The sequence below is a fragment of the Bombina bombina genome, chromosome 4 (genome assembly GCF_027579735.1).
Source record: "Bombina bombina isolate aBomBom1 chromosome 4, aBomBom1.pri, whole genome shotgun sequence".
Lineage (NCBI taxonomy): Eukaryota > Metazoa > Chordata > Amphibia > Anura > Bombinatoridae > Bombina > Bombina bombina.
The window spans coordinates 934,367,515-934,393,867 of NC_069502.1; the positions used below are offsets into that span (position 1 = coordinate 934,367,515).

The 26,353-nt window shown below is 38.2% G+C and overlaps 1 protein-coding gene across 1 annotated transcript in view; it reads left to right on the forward strand.

Moving 5' to 3' along the window:
* Positions 1 to 3,288, forward strand: part of CDC42EP3 (CDC42 effector protein 3) — a 42,588-nt gene extending 39,300 nt beyond the window's left edge. The window contains exon 2 of the mRNA XM_053711905.1: positions 548 to 3,288. Coding sequence (XP_053567880.1) covers positions 781 to 1,551 — 771 coding nt within the window. The 5' untranslated portion in view covers positions 548 to 780 and the 3' untranslated portion in view covers positions 1,552 to 3,288. The remainder of the gene's footprint in view (positions 1 to 547) is intronic.
* Positions 3,289 to 26,353: the final 23,065 nt, after the last annotated feature.

Here is a 26,353-nt window from a genome sequence, read left to right on the forward strand (position 1 = left end):
GACCTTTTTTGGCTTTGAACACCACTGACATAGTCTTATGGAAATGCTGGAATACCTCTAACTTATTTTTTATATGCCTGTGATTCCCTTAGAGCACTGGCAATATCTACTAGATTTGTAAAGTCATATATGTTCTTTGATTTTAAATAGAAGAACATAGGCATAAAAAGGACTGTTTATATAAATAAAATTAAATCTTATTGTTAAATGATATTATGTGGCCCAGACTATTATATTTGGATTTAGATGGCCTATCTATTTAGTTAGCGTCAAATAAAAGAAAATAATGAAGAAGAGAGCTGATAATGAAATGTGCTCATTGAGCGTAAGTAAGGAACATTGACTTCAAAAACGAGTGAAGTCATAGAGAGGCCAACTTGGCCATGTTAGACTGGCCACTTTCATGCTGTGTAATGGAGGGAATCTACATCATAGGGCTAATCTGCAGAGTGGAACTGTCAGCACCATTACTAATTGTTTGTATTACAGCAAAGCGACTGAACCATGAAACACTAGTTAATGATAACCTGTTTTTTTTCCTGTGCAGGGCCTTGTGTTGTGGAATCAAGAACAGAACGTTGTCATACAGCCTGTGAAAGATTCTAAAGCCTATACTTGACACATCTTAAAGGTTTTTCATCTACAGGACAGAGTACAAAAAAATATAAGTAAAAAGAATGAAACAAAAAGTGTGATGAGCAAAGGCAATAATGTGAAATTACCATAACAGTACAAGCCTGAAGATATTATATTTTGTGTACAAGAGTTGTTGTTTTCAAGATGCCAGCAAAGACACCAATTTACCTAAAAGCTGGAAATAGCAAAAAGGGGAAAAAATTTAAATTGAGGGATATACTGTCCCCGGACTTGATCAGCCCACCTCTAGGGGATTTTCGCCACACAATACATATTGGGAAAGATGGACAACATGATGTGTTTGGTGATATTTCTTTTCTGCAAGGGAATTATGAGCTTTTACCTGGTAACCAAGGAAAACACAAAAATGGTCATTATAACGGACACAATGAATTCTTCAGAGCCAATAGTACCTGTGACTCTATGTTTTCAGAAACTTCATCACCTGTTCTCAAAAATGCTATCTCTCTGCCCACAATTGGTGGTTCTCAAGCTTTAGTCCTGCCTCTGTTATCTACAATGACATTTAATTCAAGAAGGGACTCATTTAGCCCTTCAAAGTTACCAAGGCTTAGCTGTGAGCCTGTGATAGAAGAAAAACTACTGGAGAAACATCAACCATATGAAAATGGCCACCGATACGAACATGAAAGCTCATGGAAAGTCAGTGGTTCAGCATCATGCTCAACAAATGGAAGGTCAAGTCATTCCTCAAGTCTTTCAGAACAATATAATGATTGGCAAGCAATTGACTTATTTGAAGACAGCCAGATACCATGTGAGATAGAAAGCTCAGATTTAAAACAGGAAGAGTCACTTTCTGACATTGCTGGTTCTCTTCTTACTCTTCAGCTTGATTTGGGACCTTCTCTCTTGGATGAGGTTCTTCATGTAATGGACAAAGATAAGGCCTAAACGATTGTCATTTAACATTCACAACATGGTACATTCATGATGAAATTTGGCAACTATTACATGGCAGGATATACTTTTTTTTCTTAGTTTTTTAATATCTTCTAAGATATTTGCTCCCAGCATGCTTTTTGATGGTTCATATGGAGTGCCTAACTAAAACAACTAAACATTTTATTAAAATTTTTAGTATTTGTCTTATTTTTTGAACACTTGTTAATATTCTCAGTAAGTATGTGTTCCTTATCACCAATATTCATGAACAGGTTATAAAGAATATATTTGCATAAGGCATTTTATAAGAACAAGTAATGATAGAACTCCATTATTAATAATGCATTGACTTACACTAGCTTCCTTCTTTTTACATTTTTCGTGTGCCATCCCATAATTGTATTATACATGAAATACAGGTGCAAATGTTTCAGAATTTGCTGTGCGTCCCACAAAATATCCATCAAGATAAATTTTAAACAATAATATATAGCTACACAGAACATTGCTATGACCATATCTAAATTATTTCCATTTGAATATCGTTTTATGTGCCTTTGTATTTTTACAGCAAAATTTGAACTTTATAGACATTTTATCACCATTTTTTATTGCTTGCAGATTTCATTGCAGGTTTATTGTATATTTTTGTGAGTGCTCAAGAAAGTATATATATATATATATATATATATATATATATATATATATACTTTTTTTTTTATCAACGTCATTCAAATGCTTAAGGCTATATATGTTTCATTTGTAAACAAAGCACTGTTTTCCGCACATTAATAAATAAAAGGGTAAATGCTAAATTATCGGTTTGTTTAAAATATGACTATTTTAAAATTCATTATTTAAGGACATTTTTTTGTAGGAATTGAAAGGGATATGAAACCCAAAACGTATTTTGTGAGTATTCAAATAAAAAAAATAAAAAAATTCAATTTACTCCTATTATCAACTTTTCTTCATTCCCAATCTTATTGTTTGTTGAAAAGATAGCAAAACCAGAAGAACTTCCCCAATCCCAGGCTAAAAAATACACTTTATTAAAGCAAATTAAAAATATCCATGCATATGAAAGAACAATTCCATTAACATCTCTGACGCGTTTCGCACCTTTCACGGGCACTTACTCTATGAATGTATTTTTTTGCCTTGGATTGCGGCAGTTCTTTTGGTTTTGCTGTACTTTGGCGGCCAGAGTCCACCTACACAGCCTGCACCCTGTTTAGTATTTAATGTGATCCAGCATAGGCGGTTCAGTAGCCATGGATTTCTATTTATTTGTTGAAAAGATACCTAGGTAGGTGTTTAGTGCATGTTATGATAGAAAATAATGCTGCCATCTAGTGCTTTTGCAAATGGTCAATATTCTTGCAAAACTGCTGCCATATAATGCTACTGAGCTTACCTCCCTGCTTTTTAGCAAAAGATACCAAGAGAAGAAAGAAAATTTGGTAATAGAAGTAAATTAGAACGTTGTTTGAAACTGCATTCTCTGTCTGAATCATGAAATAAATAGTTTGGGTTTTATGTCCCTTTAAGGATATAAAAGAACATATTCAAACTTCCAGCAATATGGTAAGAAGTGTTTGTTAGATTTAGCCTTGTCACTTTAAGTACACAAATAAAGCACTTGTAATATTGTTTGCATTATACATTTAAATGCAATACTGATGTCATATGTTGAAAATGTTTAAATATATTGTGAAATAAATTGACTTATACAGTTAAATAGAAGATTTTATTATTTTCACATACATATTTGCTTTTATTTAGTAGCTGATTCTGTTATGGCATCACATTTTTAAAACCATTAAATATTACTCAATATAGAATGTACAACATTGTGATATTGTCGCAAAGGTATATACTACTTTTAGTTCTACAAAGTCAATTAAAGGAATAGTAAACTTAATGATTGTGCAGCATGTCAACAGTTAAAGATGGTTTGGGGGCACCTCTTTTATGGCATTACTCAAATACTGTGTATCAAATCTGCCTCCGTTCCTACTTGAGAGACCGTCTGTCAATTATAGAGTTGTTTGCAAATGACAACCACAGTGCTAGCGCCATTCACTTTACAGTAGCCCAGTATCACATCGAATGAAACTGTGAGCACTAGCAATATGGTTGTGATGTGCAAACAAAAAAGGTTAAAAAAAAAAAAAAAAATAGCTCCACTAATAGGCAGGTTCTCAGGGTCAAAAATTTAAATTTTAAATTTGAATAAAAATATTATCAGATAAGGTGAGCATCCACAAATCACCTTTAAAGTGACAGTCTAGTCAAAATTAAACTTTCCTGATTTAGATAGGGCCTGTAATTTAAAAAAAAAAAAAACTTTTAAATTCACTTTAATCATTACATTTGCTTTGTTCTCTCTGTATTCTTTGTTGAAAGCTAAACCTAGGTCGGCTCATATGCTAATTTCTAAACCCTTGAAGGCCGCCTCTTATCTTAAAGCATTTGACAGTTTTTCACAGCTAGAGGGTGTTAGTTTATATGTGCCATATAGAAAACATTGTGCTCATGCCTGTGGAGTTACTTATGAGAGGACACTAATTAGCTAAAATGCAATCTGTCAGAAGAACTGAAATAAGGGGGCTGTCTGCAGAGGATTGGATACAAGGTAATCACAGAGGTAAAAACAAAATTTACGATTACCTGATACATTTCTTTCTGGACATGGAGAGTCCACAACGTCATTCCAATTACTAGTGGGATATTCACTCCTGGCCAGAAGTAGGAGGAAAAGAGCACCACAGCAAAGCTGTTAAGTGTCACTTCCCTTACCCATAACCCCCAGTAATTTCCTCGAAGGGAAATGGAAAAAGAATATAACACAAAGGTGTAGAGGTGCCTAAGGTTTAGTAAAAATTTGCTGTCTAATCTAAAGGGTGGGGTTGTGGACTCTCCATGTCCGGAAATAAATAAATTTATCAGGTAAGCATAAATTATGTTTTCTTTCCTAAGAATTTGACAGATTTTGACAGAGTCCACAACATCATTGCAATTACTAGTGGGAACCAATACCGAAGCTAGATGACATGGAAGACAGGTAGACCTAAACAGAAGGCACCACTGCTTGAAGAACCTTTCTCCAAAAGGAAGCCTCAGCTGAGGCAAAAGTACAAAATTTGTATAATTTGGAAAAAGTATGCAGAGAGGACCAAGTTGCAGCCCTGTAAATCTGTTCCACAGAAGCTCCATTTTTGAAAACCCAAGAAGAGGAAACAGCCCTAGTGGAATGAGCTGTAAGTCTCTCAGGAGGCTGCTGTCCAGCAATCTCAATAGCAAAATGAATCATGCTTCTGAACCAGAGGGAAAAAGAAGTAGAAGTAGCCTTCTGACCCTTACACATTCCAGAGAAACAAACAAACAGGGCAGAAGACTATTGAAAATCCTTAGTAGCCTGTAGATAGAATTTTAGAGTGCGCACCCCATCCAAATTGTGCAACAGACGTTCCATATGAGAGGAAGGATTAGGACAGAAAGAAGGAACAACAATTTCCTGATTAATATTTCTACCCAAAACCACCCTAGGGAGAAACCCCAATTTAGTACGAAGGACTGCTCTATCGGCATTAAAAATAAGGTAAGTTGGAATGCACTGCAAAGCTGAGAGTTCAGAAACTCTCTGAGCAGAAGAAATAGCAATAAGAAACAAAACCTTCCAAGATAGCTTAATATCTATGGAATGCTTTGGTTTAAACAGAGCCTACTCCAAAACCCTAAGAACTAGATTAAGACTCCAAGGAGGAGTAACTTCCTCGTGTAAGGAGCACAAACGGAGGAAACAGGTATGCTAGGCCAAAATCCCAAGGAACCGCTAGAGCATCTATCAGAGCGGCCTGAGGATCTCTTGACCTTGAACCGTACCTTGGAAGCTTGGCGTTTTGATGAGACACCATCAGATCCAATTCCGGCACCCCCCACTTGAGTATTAATCTGGAAAACACCTCCGGATGGAGAGCCCACTCCCCAGGATGAAAGATTTGTCTGCTCAGGAAATCCACCTCCCAGTTGTCCACTCCTGGAATGTGGATGGCAGAAAGAAGACAATTGTGAGCTTTTGCCCACTGCAAAATGCGAGTTACCTCGTTCATGGCCAAGGAACTCTGAGTTCCTCCCTGGTGGTTGATGTAAGCCACTGTGGGGATGTTGTCCAACTGGAACCTGATAAACTGGGCTAAGAACAACTGAGGACAGGCCATCAGAGCATTGAAGATCGCTCCTAATTCCAAAATGTTTATTGGGAGAGAAAACTCCTCCCGAGACCATAGGCCCTGAGCCTTTAACGAGTCCCAGACTACTCCCCAGCCTAGCAGGCTGGCATCCGTGGTCACAATAATCCAGGAGGGTCTCCGGAAGCATGTGCCCTGAGACAGATGATCCTGAGAAATCCACCATGAGAGAGAGTCCCTTGTCAACTGGTCTAAATCTATCCTCTGAGATAGATCCGAATGGTCTCCATTCCATTGTCTGAGCATGCATAACTGCAGAGCTCTCAAATGGAATTGAGCAAAGGGAATGATGTCCATGGAAGCTGCCATCAGACCAATTACCTCCATACATTGAGCCACTAATGGCCGAACAGTAGAGCTCCGTCAGAAAAAAATTCATAGATAGGGAATCGATGATGAAGGTCCCTAAGAAAACCACCCTTGTAGCTGGTACAAGGGAACTCTTCTCCAGATTCACTTTCCATCTGTGGGAACGTAGAAAAGACAGCAAGATCTCTGTATGAAACTTTGCTTGTTGAACAGATCGCGCCTGAAACAATATGTCATCCAGGCAAGGAGCCACCGCAATTCCCTGAGAACTGACAACTGCCAAGAGAGCTCCCCAGAACTTTTGAAAAGATTCTGGGAGCTGTGGCAAGGCCAAATGGAAGAGCCACAAACTGAAATTGCTTGTCTCGAAAAGCGTATCTCAGAAACTGATGATGATCCCTGTGGATGGGAACATGAAGATACTTATCCTTCAGGTCTATGGTTGTCATGAACTGACCCTCTTGGACCAAAGGAAGAATAGAACAAATGGTTTCCATTTTGAAGGACAGAACCCTGAGAAACTTGTTGAGACACTTTAGATCTAAAATGGGTTGAAAAGTTTCCTCTCTTTTGGGAACCACAAACAGATTCAAATAAAATCCTAGACCCTGGTCTCTTACTGGAACCAGAACAAGAGGAAAGGTCTTGAACACACTTTAAAAATGCCTCTCTTTTTACCTGATCCGCAGATAACCTTGAGAGGAGAAATCTGCCCTTGGGAGGACAATATTTGAATTCTATTTTGTACCTCTGAGATACTATGTCCACAGCCCAAGGATCTATGACATCTCATATCCACCCTAGACGAAACAAGGAAACTCTGCCCTCCACCTGATCCAATCCCAGGCCGGGGGCAGACCCTTCATGCTGATTTAGTCTCAGCAGAGGGTTTCTTTGATTGCTTTCCCTTGTTCCAAGACTGATTGGGTTTTCAAGAAAACTTGGATTGCTCCTGGTTGGATGAGGGAGAGGAAGACTTTTGACCTTTGAAGTTATGAAAGGAACGAAAATTACTTTAAAATTTAAAAAATTACTTTAAAATGTACGTCCTTTAGATCTATTCTTTTTGTCTTGTGGTAGAAAGGGCCCCTTTCCACCCGTAATTTCAGAAACTATCTCCGCCAAACCAGAACCATACAGAGTCTTACCCTTGTAAGGTAGTGATAAAAGCTTGGACTTGGAGGTAACACCAGCTGACCATGATTTTAGCCACAGAGCCCTGCGGGCTAGGACAGTGAAACTAGACATCTTGGCTCCCAGTCTAATGACTTGCATGTTAGCATCAGAGATAAAGGAATTGGCTAGCTTTGGAGCCTTAATCCTATATTGGATCTCCTCAATGGGAGTGTCCTCTAAAATCAGTTTGAACAAGGCATCACACCAATAAGATGCGGCACTTGCTACTGTGGCAATACAAACGGCAGGTTGCCATTATAGACCCTGATGAACATATATTTTCTTTAAATAGGCCTCCAGCTTTTTGTCCATGGGATCCTTAAAAGAACAGCAATCCTCTGCCATGACTTTTGAATGGAGTCAGTAACAGGAATTATCTTTTTGAAAACGGGAGACGGGGAGAAAGGTATCCCAGGTTTATCCCATTCCTGTGAAATGATCTCCGATACCTGGTCTGGAACAGGAAATACTTCCACAGCGAAAGGAACATCATAGTATTTGTTAAGTTTACTAGATTTCTTAGGGTTGACAGCGACAGAAGCATCAACCCTAAGAAATCTAGAGTAAACAGAGGTAATCAAGCTTAAATCTGAAGTTTACCTCTTCAGAGTCAGACAAAGGAATTATACTATCAGAATCTGAGATTTCACCCTCAGAGGCTTCCGATGTATCCTCCTCATCAAACTTATGAGGGAGGTCAACCTTCACGGCAGCAGATGGGACAGACACCTTACCATCTGACAAATGTTTAGATTTCCTCTTACATTTTCCCAATATAGGAAAAGCAGAAAATGCTGCAGATACCGCAGAAGATATCTGTGCAGCAAAATCTGATGGCAAATAAACTCCTCAGGGCACTGTATGTGACGCCATTGAGGCTTGGGACGTTTGAGGAGAAAGCTGTGGCATTGCCTGAACAGCATCATCCTGAGAGACATTAGGCTCTGAAAAAATAAATTTATCTTTACATTTCAATGTCTTTTCTAAACATGAGGCCCAAAATTGCATAGGTAAATCAATTTGGGCCTCTAGACACAATAAACATTTTTCCATAAGAACAGACTCCTGCTCCATATCCATAGTAGAAAATATTTCCAAAAATTAGAGGAAAGAAAAATATATTTAAAATGACACTGTCACTTTAAAAAATAAAATTCCCTCAGAGCGAATTTGAACTCCAGAATAAAACCCTTAACTAAGGACCTCTACACCTCAGACAGTCTGAGGTGCCTTACCTGACCCTCCGGATTAAAGACGATATTGCATCAAAGAAAAATCCTGCAGATCGCAGCAAAGGGTTCCTGACGATCACTAGAGAGGCTGAATCAAATACCGCCGCTTTGTTCATAGACTGTGAATGGAAGCGCAGTGAGTCACATGATCTGACGAAAAGAAACTGCGCAACAAAAACAAAAGCGCACGTTTCTTTATACAGCCGAGAAAGACCGGAATGTAAAAATGCTAACTAATCTAGTAAGACCATATACTCTTCTATCATGCTCTCACTGTAAGCCCCACATCAGAGCCTCAAAAACATAATGAGCCACATAATAAAAATTATATTTAAAGGTATATCCTTAACACACATTTAAGGAAGATTAACCCCTAAGTCTCTTGTGTCCCAATTAATTATTAAGATCCAAGAGAGAATATATATGTGCACAGTACACAAATATATCTCTCTTTCCTGTAGGAGGCACTCAAAGCAATATATTCTGTATGTGCTTCACAAAAAGATTAACATATATATAAAATAGGTCTATACATAATAAATCTAAAACAGATAGTATTGCATAAATGTATAGAACAGAACAAATACTGTTTAAACTAAAGGTGGTAACTGTGTAAAGTGACTGGGTCTAATGCAAGAAACAACCCACAATAAAATATACAGTTAAATATACAACATAAAGTTATATACTTATAACTCCCAATGATATGTAAGATGAAAAAAAAGTCCTTAGTCCAGGAACACAAGATCTTTCACTTGTAGGGGGAACCGGGCAGCACTCTAACTTCTTTAAACTTGGTGAGACGACTCTGCAGCAAAACAACAAGAAGGAAAGAGGCGCCGCATGTGTGAATCAGTAAAACAAGCTTATAAAATATGGACTGGAGTCACAGGGTACTCACATGATACAAAGGCACTCTCTTGTGCTAATAGAGACCGGCTGGATTTTAAACAGCAAACCAGCTAGCTGAACTCAAGCGTGTCTTGGAATCCCAAGGTGCGGTGTCACCAGATCGAATATGGGGCTCTGGGATATCCCAGACTCCAGAGGCACAGGAACACAGGATCTGCAGCAAATGGTGGTGGGAGAGCAAACAAACACCCTCTTGGTAGCGTAGGCTAAGAGAATATACACTGAGCACTGAGAGTTTGAAACTTTCAAACTGAATTTATTAAAAAGTAGATAAAAACCAAGGTTAAAAACAACTCATCTTGTTTAATATAATCTCTAGCATGAGATTAAAAACAATTATGCCACGCGTTTCTCAGAAGAACCGTTTCATCAAGCATCAATTAATTATTGCAGTAATATCCTCTGAAGTGCAATCTCCAAGACCTAGAAGACAAAAGCACTTACCTGCAAATTCAGCTGTCCGACAGGAAGACAGCTCACAAGGTGTGAAAGGACACATACTCCTTACAGAGACCTGTAGAAAAAGAAAGAACAGAGTAACCAACTCTGGCTTTCTATACCAAGGGCAGTAATATATGTTAGAAAACTGAGCAAGGACCACCTCACTACTTTCTAACTGCTTAAAAGCCACCACTACTCTTACTCAAGAGATTGACGTTCACACAGCTAAACCCAAATCCTTGCTTGCAGGGAAAAGTACCCCAAAAAAAAGGAAAAATATCTTCAGACACCAACTTCACCTCTATTGACAGAGGCAAAGAGAATGACTGGGGGTTATGGGTGAGGAAAGTTACACTTAACAGCTTTGCTGTGGTGCTATTTGCCTCCTCCTGCTAGCCAGGAGTGAATATCCCACTAGTAATTGGAATGACATTGTGGACTCTCCATGTCTTAGGAAAGAAAAGTTTATTATTATTATAACTGTGTTGGTTATGCAAAACTACGTAATGGGTAATAAAGAGATTATCTATCTTTGTAAACAATAAAAATTCTGGAGTAGACTGTCCCTTTAATTGTACATCAATAATATCAAGATAATATTAACATTTACGATCCTTTAAAGGTACTTATCTATAAAGGTGGCAGGTAACGGGGGCATTAAACATAAACATTATTGTGATGATGCATTTGATATCAAATGCCATATTAAATGACAGCATAATTAAAAAGGATTATTACATTTGTATAGCAATATTATTTTAAAGGGATAAAAAGGTAAAAATTGGAAACTGCAGAAGATTTTTTTCTCTCACAAATTTCTAAATTTACTTTTACAATTTCCAGCCACCTAAGATCACATGAACATGTCTGCTCTTTCTGCAGGGTTAGTCCATTTAAACGGGCATATCCTTGAGAACAGTAGTTGATGGTTTAATGGACAAAAACAGCTATTTCAAATACAAAAATAAACATGAAGGAACAATGTCCCATATTTTTAATACCATTTAGTATTAAACAGATTAAGTGCCCCTTTAAATGCATAGTTGTCAACATTTAAAAAAACATTCCAGGGACACTTTGCAGCAGAGCCACGCCCAATTACTGTTTGCATAGCTCCACCCACTCAGATTTTTCCCTCCATAACAAGCTGTTTAACCTATGCAAAGGGTTTAAACACATAAACTAATCTCCAGTGCAGCAATGCAATACTGGGAGCTAGATAAACACATCTGGTGAGCCAATGACAAAAGACAAATGTGTATAGCAACTAATCAGTAGTGATGTCGCGAACTTAAAAATTTCGGTTCGCAAACGGCGGACTCAAACTTCCGGTATTGTTCGCGAACCGCGCGAACCGCCATTGACTTCAATAGGCAGGCGAACTTTAAAACCTACAAGGACTCTTTCTGGCCACAATAGTGATGGAAAAGTTGTTTCAAGGGGACTAACACCGGGACTGTGGCATGCTGGAGGGGGATCCATGTCAAAACTCCCATGGAAAATTACATAGTTGATGCAGAGTCTGCTTTTAACCCATAAAGGGCCTAAATCACCTAACATTCCCAAATTGTTTGCAATAACGTGCTTTAAAACATCAGTTATGATGTCATATCTATCAGGTAGTGTAAGTATTACGGCCACTTCACAGTGACAGAGCAAACTCCAAGTGTAACGCACCGCAAACAACCACAAACAGTCCATTTGCACAACCACGAGATAGATAGATTTGATAGATACATAGATTACATAGCTCAATCGATGCAATATGCATATGATCGATACAAATTACATAGATCAATAGATGCAATATACATTTGATAGTTACGAATTACATCGATCAATAGATGCAATATCCATTTGATAGATACGAATGTTATCGATCCAAAGATGCAATATACATTTGATAGATACGAATTACATCACCCAAAAGATGTAATATACATTCTATAGATACGAATTACATCGATCAATAGATGCAATATACATTTGATAGATACGTTTGATAGTTCGATCGATTTGATAGATAAATAGATAGATTTGAAATATATATAATTTCCCTGACAGAGTATAACAATAAGACATACGGTCTGTGACCCGTGGTGTGTTAAGTATTACTATTCTTAGCAGTTTACTACAACCTGTTACTCCCCCTATCGGGGGAGGTCTATATGGCCTGCATTTTTGGAACCGGGAGATGGAAGAAGATGATTGGTCTGTCCTCCTACTTCAAATTTGTCAAAAACACAAGTGGCTGTCTCAAAACAGTCCGGATACAAGATAGATAGATAGATAGATAGATAGGATAGATAGATATACATAAATTGATAGTTAGATAGAATCGATAGAAGAGAAATAGATAGATTTGTTAGATATATAATTACCCTGACAAAGTATAATAATTAAACATGCGGTCTGGGATCCATGGTAACTAGGTTGTGTTAAGTAGTACTATTCTTAGCACTTTCATCCCTGTAACTCCTCCTATCGGTGGAGGTCTATATGGCCTGCATGATTACCATGACAAAGTATAACAACAAGACACGCGGTCTGGGACCCATGGTAACTAGGTTGTGTTAAGTAGTACTATTCTTAGCACTTTCAGCCCTGTAACTCCTCCTATCGGTGGAGGTCTATATGGCGTGTATGATTACCCTGACAAAGTATAACAACAAGACACACGGTCTGGGACCCATGGTAACTAGGTTGTGTTAAGTAGTACTATTCTTAGAACTGTAATCCCTGTTACTCCCCCTATCAAGGGAGGTCTATATGGCCTGCATGATTACCCTGACAAAGTATAATAAAAAAAACATGCGGTCATGGACCCATGGTAACTAGGTTGTGTTAAGTAGTACTATTCTTAGCACTTTCATCCCTGTAACTCCTCCTATCGGTGGAGGTCTATATGGCCTGCATGATTACCATGACAAAGTATAACAACAAGACACGCGGTCTGGGACCCATGGTAACTAGGTTGTGTTAAGTAGTACTATTCTTAGCACTTTCAGCCCTGTAACTCCTCCTATCGGTGGAGGTCTATATGGCGTGCCTGATTATCCTGGCAAAATATAACAACAAAACATGCGGTCATGGACCCATGGTAACTAGGTTGTGTTAAGTAGTACTATTCTTTGCACTTTAATCCCTGTTACTTCCCCTATCAAGGGAGGTCTATATGGCCTGCATGATTACCCTGACAAAGTATAACAACAAAACATGCAGTCTGGGACCCATGGTGGCACTGGTATAACTAGGTTTTCTTAAGTATTACTATTCTTCGCAGTTTAATCCCTGTGATTGGTCTGTCCTCCTACTTCAAATTTGTCCAAAACACAAGTGGCTGTCTCAAAACAGTCTGGACAGAAGATAGATAGATAGGATAGATAGATATACATAGATTGATAGCTAGATAGAATCGATAGAAGAGAAATAGATAGATTTGTTAAATATATAACTACCCTGACAAAGTATAATAATTAAACATGCGGTCTGGGACCCATGGTAACTAGGTTGTTTAATGTAGTACTATTCTTAGCACTTTCATCTCTGTAACTCCTCCTATTGGGGGAGGTCTATATGGCCTGCATTATTACCATGACAAAGTATAACAACAAGACACGCGGTCTGGGACCCATGGTAACTAGGTTGTGTTAAGTAGTACTATTCTTAGCACTTTCAGCCCTGTAACTCCTCCTATCGGTGGAGGTCTATATGGCGTGCCTGATTATCCTGGCAAAATATAACAACAAAACATGCGGTCATGGACCCATGGTAACTAGGTTGTGTTAAGTAGTACTATTCTTTGCACTTTAATCCCTGTTACTTCCCCTATCAAGGGAGGTCTATATGGCCTGCATGATTACCCTGACAAAGTATAACAACAAAACATGCGGTCTGGGACCCATGGTGGCACTGGTATAACTAGGTTTTCTTAAGTATTACTATTCTTCGCAGTTTAATCCCTGTGATTGGTCTGTCCTCCTACTTCAAATTTGTCCAAAACACAAGTGGCTGTCTCAAAACAGTCTGGACAGAAGATAAATAGATAGGATAGATAGATATACATAGATTGATAGCTAGATAGAATCGATAGAAGAGAAATAGATAGATTTGTTAAATATATAACTACCCTGACAAAGTATAATAATTAAACATGCGGTCTGGGACCCATGGTAACTAGGTTGTTTAATGTAGTACTATTCTTAGCACTTTCATCTCTGTAACTCCTCCTATTGGGGGAGGTCTATATGGCCTGCATTATTACCATGACAAAGTATAACAACAAGACACGCGGTCTGGGACCCATGGTAACTAGGTTGTGTTAAGTAGTACTTTTCTAAGCACTTTAATCCCTGTTACTCCCCCTATCGGGGGAGGTCTATATGGCCTGCATGATTACCCTGACAAACTATAATAACAAAACATGCGGTCTGGGACCCATGGTGGTTCTGGTATTACTAGGTTTTCTTAAGTATTACTATTCTTCCCAGTTTAATCCCTGTGATTGGTCTGTTCTCCTACTTCAAATTTGTTCAAAACACAAGTGGCTGTCTCAAAACAGTCCGGACAGAAGATAGATAGATAGGATAGATATACATAGATTGATAGTCAGATAGAATCGATAGAAGATAAATAGATAGATTTGTTAGATATATAATTACCCTGACAAAGTATATTAATTAAACATGCGGTCTGGGACCCATGGTAACTAGCTTGTGTTAAGTAGTACTATTCTTAGCACTTTAATCCCTGTAACTCCTCCTATTGGTGGAGGTCTATATGGCCTGCATGATTACCGTGACAAAGTATAACAACAAGACACGCGGTCTGGGACCCATGGTAACTAGGTTGTTTAAAGTAGTTCTATTCTTAGCACTTTCATCCCTGTAACTCCTCCTATCGGGGGAGGTCTATATGGCCTGCATTATTACCATGACAAAGTATAACAACAAGACACGCGGTCTGGGACCCATGGTAACTAGGTTGTGTTAAGTAGTACTTTTGTAAGCACTTTAATCCCTGTTACTCCCCCTATCAGGGGAAGGCTATATGGCCTGCATGATTACCCTGACAAACTATAATAACAAAACATGCGGTCTGGGACCCATGGTGGTTCTGGTATAACTAGGTTTTCTTAAGTATTACTATTCTTCCCAGTTTAATCCCTGTGATTGGTCTGTCCTCCTACTTCAAATTTGTTCAAAACACAAGTGGCTGTCTCAAAACAGTCCGGACAGAAGATAAATAGGATAGATAGATATACATAGATTGATAGTTAGATAGAATCGATAGAAGATAAATAGATAGATTTGTTAGATATATAATTACCCTGACAAAGTATAATAATTAAACATGCGGTCTGGGACCCATGGTAACTAGCTTGTGTTAAGTAGTACTATTCTTAGCACTTTAATCCCTGTAACTCCCCCTATCGGGGGAGGTCTATATGGCCTGCATGATTACCCTGACAAAGTATAACAACAAGACACGCGGTGTGGGACCCATGGTAACTAGCTTGTGCTAATTAGTACTTTTCTTAGCACCTTAATCCCTGTTACCCCCCCCTATTGGGGGAGGTCTATATGGCCTGCCTGATTACCCTGACAAAATATAATAATAAGACATGCGGTCTGGGACCCATGGTAACTAGGTTGTGTTTTAAGTAGTACTATTCTTAGCACTTTAATCTCTGTAACTCCCCCAATCGGGTGAGGTCTATATGGCCTGCATGATTACCCTAACAAAATATAATAATAAGACATATGCTCTGGGACCCATGGTAAGTTTGTGTTAAGTAGTACTGTTCTTAGCATTTTAATACCTGTTACTCACCCTATCGGGGGAGGTCTATATGGCCTTCATGATTACCCTTACAAAATATAATAACAAGACATGCAGTCTGGGACCCATGGTAACTAGGTTGTGTTAAGTAGTACTGTTCTTAGCATTTTAATACCTGTTACTCACCCTATCGGGGGAGGTCTATATGGCCTTCATGATTACCCTTACAAAATATAATAACAAGACATGCGGTCTGGGACCCATGGTAACTAGGTTGTGTTAATTAGTACTGTTCTTATTATTTTAATACCTGTTACTCACCCTATCGGGGGAGGTCTATATGGCCTGCATGATTACCCTAACAAAATATAATAATAAGACATAAGCTCTGGGACCCATGGTAAGTTTGTGTTAAGTAGTACTGTTCTTAGCATTTTAATACCTGTTACTCACCCTATCGGGGGAGGTCTATATGGCCTTCATGATTACCCTTACAAAATAAAATAACAAGACATGCAGTCTGGGACCCATGGTAACTAGGTTGTGTTAAGTAGTACTGTTCTTAGCATTTTAATACCTGTTACTCACCCTATCGGGGGAGGTCTATATGGCCTTCATGATTACCCTTACAAAATATAATAACAAGACATGCGGTCTGGGACCCATGGTAACTAGGTTGTGTTAATTAGTACTGTTCTTATTATTTTAATACCTGTTACTCACCCTATCGGGGGAGGTCTATATGGCCTGCATGATTACCCTAACAAAATATAATAATAAGACATAAGCTCTGGGACCCATGGTAAGTTTGTGTTAAGTAGTACTGTTCTTAGCATTTTAATACCTGTTACTCACCCTATCGGGGGAGGTCTATATGGCCTGCATGATTACCCTTACAAAATATGATAACAAGACATGCGGTCTGGGACCCATGGTAACTAGGTTGTGTTAAGTAGTACTGTTCTTATTAGTTTAATACCTGTTACAACACCGAATGGTGGGAGGTCTATATGGCCTGCATGATTAGCCGCACCAAACCAAAAAAAAAGGCATGCGGTCTTGGACTAAGACCCATGGCTAACTCGGTTGTTTAAAGTAGTACTATTCTTAGCACTTTCATCCCTGTTACTTCCAGGCCTCTCGGGGGTGGTCTACATGGCCATCATGTTTAGCCTAACATAGTACAATAAAACCTTGGCTCTTGAAAGCCTGTTAATTGGCTTTATTTTGGTAGTACTGTTCTTATTAGTTTAATACCTGTTACAAAACCGAATGGAGGTAGGTCTATATGGCCTGCATGATTATTAGCCGCACCAAACCAAAAAAAAAAAAGACATGCGGTCTTGGACTAAGACCCATGGCTAACTCGGTTGGTTAAAGTAGTACTATTCTTAGCACTTTCATCCCTGTTACTTCCAGGCCTCTCGGGGGTGGTCTACATGGCCATCATGTTTAGCCTAACATAGTACAATAAAACCTTGGCTCTTGAAAGCCTGTTAATTGGTTTTATTTTGGTAGTACTGTTCTTATTAGTTTAATACCTGTTACAACACCGAATGGTGGGAGGTCTATATGGCCTGCATGATTAGCCGCACCAAACCAAAAAAAAAAGACATGTGATCTTGGACTAAGATGGTAGTGAGAAAGATGAGGCGCTGGAGAATTGACCCTGCTAGACTAATGTATTCCCCTCTAAGAAAACAGTGGTTGATATGTAGTGAATGTAGTCCAGCGCTAGATTAGCACGGGTAGAGTATTTAGTTAAATTCTATAATTTGAATTTATTGTATTTTGTGATTGGATAAATGTTTAATGTATGTACTGCAATGTTGTTATTATATATTTATTATAGGTAATCCTAAGTATTTATCAACATTCAGTTAATAAAAAGATATAAACAGGTATATACAACTGATATATCTAAACTTGTTGTCTAATGTGAGCTTCTTATCTATATATAAAAACTAATAAAACATTTGTATAATTAGACAGAAATTTAATAACTTGTTAAAAGCATACATAAAATAAAAAGGGACGTCTCCCTTATAACATCGATTTCATCAGAGAAAACAATTGAATAACTGTAGTATATATTTCCGCTATTTGATAATCAGGTACCTGTTATATAGTGTAACAAATGATAATGTCCAGAAATTGGATTAAAAAAACTTAAAGATCCAAACAAGATGACCTCCCCGCTATTGTGGCGGGTGTGTGTTACCGGTCCGTTAGTGAGAGACTGGTATTTAAAAATATGTCATGTGACTTTTCCTACGTCACACTTGTGATCGTAGCTGTTTCAATATAGTTGTAATGTAACCAGTGATCCTTGATATTCTGTCAAGTACTTATTATGTTGCAATTTTTTTAACTTTAATCTGTATGTGTATCAAAAGGTGTATTCCCCTATTCCGTGTGTAATTAGGGAGTCTTGGGGGAGATTGCAACTTACGCTGGTCTCTTGGTCTCTGCAATGTTGCAGGAGGTAATCAGCAAAGGAAGTCTTGTAGTAGTTGTCTTTCCTTTCTTGGCAATTATAACAGCAATCAAAATAAAAACATAAAGTGCAGAGTGACAACAGTGTCAAGGTCAACGCGTTTCGCCCTTAGGCTTTATCAAGACATGTCACTCTGCACTTTATGCTGTTATAATTGCCAAGAAAGGAAAGACAACTACTACAAGACTTCCTTTGCTGATTACCTCCTGCAACATTGCAGCTGGACGTTGTTACAACCTGCATTTGTTTCTAATCAGCTCTACTAAGTTGCACAGAGAGATTGCCAAGTTTTACTTTGATCTCCAACGATACAGATCATTCTGTTAGTCACTACTAGTGACCGCAAAGATTTCCTCTAAGTCACCACTGTTAGTGACTGCAAAGACCACTTTTAAGTCACAATCTGTGACCGCAAAGATACAACCGCAAGTTAATACATGTAAGTCACAATCTGTGACTGCAAAGACCTTGCTGTATAACATCACTGATGTCCGCTAAAGATTCTACTCCTAGTCACCACTTGTGACCGCAAAGACCCCACCACTAGTCACCTCCGTGACCGCAAAGACCTCATTACAGTCACTACAAGTGACCGCCAAGTCCACTATGCTAACACAGAAAGTGAGATACACATAGCCTAAAGGTCACGACTTCAATTCCCACCACTACAAGTGACCGCCAAGTCCACACTGCGAGGATTGCATTATAGTCACTGCACGTGACCGCAAAGTTTAACATCCAAGTCACTGAATTTGACTGCAAAGATCACACTAAAAGAGAAATCAGGTGTGCCAAGAGACCAGCGTAAGTTGCAATCTCCCCCAAGACTCCCTAATTACACACGGAATAGGGGAATACACCTTCTGATACACATACAGATTAAATTTAAAAATTTGCAACATAATAAGTACTTGACAGAATATCAAGGATCACTGGTTACATTACAACTATATTGAAACAGCTACGATCACAAGTGTGACGTAGGAAAAGTCACATGACATATTTTTAAATACCAGTCTCTCACTAACGGACCGGTAACACACACCCGCCACAATAGCGGGGAGGTCATCTCGTTTGGATCTTTAAGTTTTTTTAATCCAATTTCTGGACATTATCATTTGTTACACTATATAACAGGTACCTGATTATCAAATAGCGGAAATATATACTACAGTTATTCAATTGTTTTCTCTGATGAAATCGATGTTATAAGGGAGACGTCCCTTTTTATTTTTATGTATGCTTTTAACAAGTTATTACATTTCTGTCTAATTATACAAATGTTTTATTAGTTTTTATATATAGATAAGAAGCTAACATTAGACAACAAGTTTATATATATCAGTTGTATATACCTGTTTATATCTTTTTATTAACTGAATGTTGATAAATACTTAGGATTACCTACAATAAATATATAATAACAACATTGCAGTACATACATTAAACATTTATCCAATCACAAAATACAATATATTCAAATTATAGAATTTAACTAAATACTCTACCCGTGCTAATCTAGTCTTGGACTAAGACCCATGGCTAACTCGGTTGTGTAAAGTAGTACTATTCTTAGCACTTTCATCCCTGTTACTTCAAGGCCTCTCTGGGGAGGTCTATATGGCCTGCATGATTACCCTAACAAAATATAATAATAAGACATAAGCTCTGGGACCCATGGTAAGTTTGTGTTAAGTAGTACTGTTCTTAGCATTTTAATACCTGTTACTCACCCTATCGGGGGAGGTCTATATGGCCTTCATGATTACCCTTACAAAATAAAATAACAAGACATGCAGTCTGGGACCCATGGTAACTAGGTTGTGTTAAGTAGTACTGTTCTTAGCATTTTAATACCTGTTACTCACCCTATCGGGGGAGGTCTATATGGCCTTCATGATTACCCTTACAAAATATAATAACAAGACATGCGGTCTGGGACCCATGGTAACTAGGTTGTGTTAATTAGTACTGTTCTTATTATTTTAATACCTGTTACTCACCCTATCGGGGGAGGTCTATATGGCCTGCATGATTACCCTAACAAAATATAATAATAAGACATAAGCTCTGGGACCCATGGTAAGTTTGTGTTAAGTAGTACTGTTCTTAGCATTTTAATACCTGTTACTCACCCTATCGGGGGAGGTCTATATGGCCTGCATGATTACCCTTACAAAATATGATAACAAGACATGCGGTCTGGGACCCATGGTAACTAGGTTGTGTTAAGTAGTACTGTTCTTATTAGTTTAATACCTGTTACAACACCGAATGGTGGGAGGTCTATATGGCCTGCATGATTAGCCGCACCAAACCAAAAAAAAAGGCATGCGGTCTTGGACTAAGACCCATGGCTAACTCGGTTGTTTAAAGTAGTACTATTCTTAGCACTTTCATCCCTGTTACTTCCAGGCCTCTCGGGGGTGGTCTACATGGCCATCATGTTTAGCCTAACATAGTACAATAAAACCTTGGCTCTTGAAAGCCTGTTAATTGGCTTTATTTTGGTAGTACTGTTCTTATTAGTTTAATACCTGTTACAAAACCGAATGGAGGTAGGTCTATATGGCCTGCATGATTATTAGCCGCACCAAACCAAAAAAAAAAAAGACATGCGGTCTTGGACTAAGACCCATGGCTAACTCGGTTGGTTAAAGTAGTACTATTCTTAGCACTTTCATCCCTGTTACTTCCAGGCCTCTCGGGGGTGGTCTACATGGCCATCATGTTTAGCCTAACATAGTACAATAAAACCTTGGCTCTTGAAAGCCTGTTAATTGGTTTTATTTTGGTAGTACTGTTCTTATTAGTTTAATACCTGTTACAACACCGAATGGTGGGAGGTCTATATGGCCTGCATGATTAGCCGCACCAAACCAAAAAAAAAAGACATGTGATCTTGGACTAAGATGGTAGTGAGAAAGATGAGGCGCTGGAGAATTGACCCTGCTAGACTAATGTATTCCCCTCTAAGAAAACAGTGGTTGATATGTAGTGAATGTAGTCCAGCGCTAGATTAGCACGGGTAGAGTATTTAGTTAAATTCTATAATTTGAATTTATTGTATTTTGTGATTGGATAAATGTTTAATGTATGTACTGCAATGTTGTTATTATATATTTATTATAGGTAATCCTAAGTATTTATCAACATTCAGTTAATAAAAAGATATAAACAGGTATATACAACTGATATATCTAAACTTGTTGTCTAATGTGAGCTTCTTATCTATATATAAAAACTAATAAAACATTTGTATAATTAGACAGAAATTTAATAACTTGTTAAAAGCATACATAAAATAAAAAGGGACGTCTCCCTTATAACATCGATTTCATCAGAGAAAACAATTGAATAACTGTAGTATATATTTCCGCTATTTGATAATCAGGTACCTGTTATATAGTGTAACAAATGATAATGTCCAGAAATTGGATTAAAAAAACTTAAAGATCCAAACAAGATGACCTCCCCGCTATTGTGGCGGGTGTGTGTTACCGGTCCGTTAGTGAGAGACTGGTATTTAAAAATATGTCATGTGACTTTTCCTACGTCACACTTGTGATCGTAGCTGTTTCAATATAGTTGTAATGTAACCAGTGATCCTTGATATTCTGTCAAGTACTTATTATGTTGCAATTTTTTTAACTTTAATCTGTATGTGTATCAAAAGGTGTATTCCCCTATTCCGTGTGTAATTAGGGAGTCTTGGGGGAGATTGCAACTTACGCTGGTCTCTTGGTCTCTGCAATGTTGCAGGAGGTAATCAGCAAAGGAAGTCTTGTAGTAGTTGTCTTTCCTTTCTTGGCAATTATAACAGCAATCAAAATAAAAACATAAAGTGCAGAGTGACAACAGTGTCAAGGTCAACGCGTTTCGCCCTTAGGCTTTATCAAGACATGTCACTCTGCACTTTATGCTGTTATAATTGCCAAGAAAGGAAAGACAACTACTACAAGACTTCCTTTGCTGATTACCTCCTGCAACATTGCAGCTGGACGTTGTTACAACCTGCATTTGTTTCTAATCAGCTCTACTAAGTTGCACAGAGAGATTGCCAAGTTTTACTTTGATCTCCAACGATACAGATCATTCTGTTAGTCACTACTAGTGACCGCAAAGATTTCCTCTAAGTCACCACTGTTAGTGACTGCAAAGACCACTTTTAAGTCACAATCTGTGACCGCAAAGATACAACCGCAAGTTAATACATGTAAGTCACAATCTGTGACTGCAAAGACCTTGCTGTATAACATCACTGATGTCCGCTAAAGATTCTACTCCTAGTCACCACTTGTGACCGCAAAGACCCCACCACTAGTCACCTCCGTGACCGCAAAGACCTCATTACAGTCACTACAAGTGACCGCCAAGTCCACTATGCTAACACAGAAAGTGAGATACACATAGCCTAAAGGTCACGACTTCAATTCCCACCACTACAAGTGACCGCCAAGTCCACACTGCGAGGATTGCATTATAGTCACTGCACGTGACCGCAAAGTTTAACATCCAAGTCACTGAATTTGACTGCAAAGATCACACTAAAAGAGAAATCAGGTGTGCCAAGAGACCAGCGTAAGTTGCAATCTCCCCCAAGACTCCCTAATTACACACGGAATAGGGGAATACACCTTCTGATACACATACAGATTAAATTTAAAAATTTGCAACATAATAAGTACTTGACAGAATATCAAGGATCACTGGTTACATTACAACTATATTGAAACAGCTACGATCACAAGTGTGACGTAGGAAAAGTCACATGACATATTTTTAAATACCAGTCTCTCACTAACGGACCGGTAACACACACCCGCCACAATAGCGGGGAGGTCATCTCGTTTGGATCTTTAAGTTTTTTTAATCCAATTTCTGGACATTATCATTTGTTACACTATATAACAGGTACCTGATTATCAAATAGCGGAAATATATACTACAGTTATTCAATTGTTTTCTCTGATGAAATCGATGTTATAAGGGAGACGTCCCTTTTTATTTTTATGTATGCTTTTAACAAGTTATTACATTTCTGTCTAATTATACAAATGTTTTATTAGTTTTTATATATAGATAAGAAGCTAACATTAGACAACAAGTTTATATATATCAGTTGTATATACCTGTTTATATCTTTTTATTAACTGAATGTTGATAAATACTTAGGATTACCTACAATAAATATATAATAACAACATTGCAGTACATACATTAAACATTTATCCAATCACAAAATACAATATATTCAAATTATAGAATTTAACTAAATACTCTACCCGTGCTAATCTAGTCTTGGACTAAGACCCATGGCTAACTCGGTTGTGTAAAGTAGTACTATTCTTAGCACTTTCATCCCTGTTACTTCAAGGCCTCTCTGGGGTGGTCTATATGGCCATCATGATTAGCCTAACAAAGTACAACAATAAAACCTTGGCTCTTGAAAGCCCGTTAATTGGCTGTATTTTGGTAGTACTGTTCTTATTAGTTTGATACCTGTTACAACACCGAATGGTGGGAGGTCTATATGGCCTGCATGATTAGCCGCACCAAACCAAAAAAAAAGGTATGCGGTCTTGGACTAAGACCCATGGCTAACTCGGTTGTTTAAAGTAGTACTATTCTTAGCACTTTCATCACTGTTACTTCCAGGCCTCTCGGGGGTGGTCTACATGGCCATCATGTTTAGCCTAACATAGTACAATACAACCTTGGCTCTTGAAAGCCTGTTAATTGGCTTTTTTTTTGGTAGTACTGTTCTTATTAGTTTAATACCTGTTACAACACCGAATGGTGGGAGGTCTATATGGCCTGCATGATTAGCCGCACCAAACCAAAAAAAAAGGCATGCGGTCTTGGACTAAGACCCATGGCTAACTCGGTTGTGTAAAGTAGGACTATTCTTAGCACTTTCATCCCTGTTACTTCAAGGCCTCTCGGGGGTGGTCTACATGGCCATCATGTTTAGCCTAACATAGTACAATAAAACCTTGGCTCTTGAAAGCCTGTTAATTGGCTTTATTTTGGTAGTACTGTTCTTATTAGTTTAATACCTGTTACAACACCGAATGGTGGGAGGTCTATATGGCCTACATGGTTAGCCGCACCAAACCAAAAAAAAAGGCATGCGGTCTTGGACTAAGACCCATGGCTATCTCGGTTGTGTAAAGTAGGACTATTCTTAGCACTTTCATCCCTGTTACTTCAAGGCCTCTCGGGGGTGGTCTACATGGCCATCATGATTACCCTCAACAAAATATAACAACAAGATGTGCGGTCAGGGAACCATGGTAAGGTTACTTCCTTTCCCAAAATCGAGTATACCAGTTGCAGGCAGAGGTTCTGACCCTGCTTTATGGCTGTACCTCTCCCTAAAAGAGGCATCCGTTACAGAGTCTGTGGGCATGTATGCAAAGAGCTGGCCTGCCTAAAAGGAGCAGCAAGGCAGTACAGGTTCTCCTTCAGCCGTTTTATACGATGGCCCACGACCCTCAACAGCCACAACAGAATGATACACCACATATGCCATCCTTTTGAACAATAGAGTACAGGTATGTCATTGATTTTAGGAACACAGAGATCATTTTTAGGAACCATGAAATTGAACAAAAAACCATGCTTGGACACCCAGTACAGTACAGGTCATTCTCCTTCGGCCTTTTTATAAGAGGGTCCCAGACCCTCAACAAAAACAACAGCAGGAAAGAGGACATATGGCATCCTTTTGAACAATAGAGTACAGGTAAGGCATTGATTTTAGAAACCCGGAGATAATTTGTTGGAATAGGGAAATTGAACCAAAAAAGTGATTGGACACCCAGTACACTTCTTTCTACTTCAGCTTTTTTATAAGAGGCTCCAGGACCCTCATCAGAAAAAACAGCAGGAAAGAGGACATATGGCATCCTTTTGAACAATAATCTCATAAAGGTCCATTTCTTTAGTCCCTCTGCCTGATTTTGATGTAGGTTATTTATTACCAACCAATTGTCCTCATTGGAGTAGACGTCTATGGTCTCGGACCAACTAGATATAACTGGTTTGATTATTAAGAACACTTTACAAGTTAATTATACTCAGATTTAGAGATAAAATCATTTATGACCACACATTGATATTTATCTGTTAGAACATATAGGCCATGCAAATATGTGGAGGCTATCATAATAATATACCTATAGATACCTATCTATCAAATTTATTTGTCAATATACATTACACCTTCAACACATATGAATAATAATTTATTATATCCATCGATTAGAACACATGGTTCCTTTAAATATGCTATTACATTACTATTCATCAGAAAACATGGTCCCTTTAAATATGTGATTATATCACCAACAGGTCTACGAATATTAATTTACTCATGCCCTACAATTAAGTTTTTATTGCATTAGCTTACAGATGGTACAATAATACTGCATCTGTATGTTATGGCGGTTTATATGATATTTTAAACTTCCTTTCGTTATTGCAACTATCACACATCGCAATTACTACACAGGAGAAACACAGACATAATTCTGTTACATTCTTTCAGCTAAACACCTCTTTTTTTACAATAGTAACAACTGCTAATTTCCAGTATCTCTCGATATATTTTTATTAGGATTATATACGAATTTATTACATTCCGACATTGCAGTCATTTTTTGGTTATGTATGTATACTGATCACAGTCGGCATTATTGTCTTTACACTCTTCATCTCTGATTACAGAACAGGTGCGATTGTCACCATAGATACCAATCACAATTTATGATTGGTTCGATGATGGGTGTGGACAATAGATCGGGCTATGATTGGATGATCCTTATGTTAAGTAGAGCGGGGTTTTCAAAGTGAATATCAGCCTGATGAAACGACCGGAAGGTCGAGAAATGCGTTGCTGTTTCTTTGTATTTTAAACAGTTTTAAATTCTATTTTATCAATAAAAATTTCTTTTATGATACCCCCGCTCTCATCGTCTACTATCTGATCCTATGTGTGGAGCGGTATCTTGCCACTTACACCAAGGACTTTGAGCCATTAATCCTCCCACAGACGCTGTGGGCCTCTGACGTCTGTGTTTGTCCACCGTAGCGGATTGGACCACTGGAGCACTAGAGCCTTCCTCCTATTGGACCATCTGGCGGGCGACTAAGGTTCCGTCCTGTCTAGTTTGGCATACGTTTATGCCATCTCACTTGTGAGTATT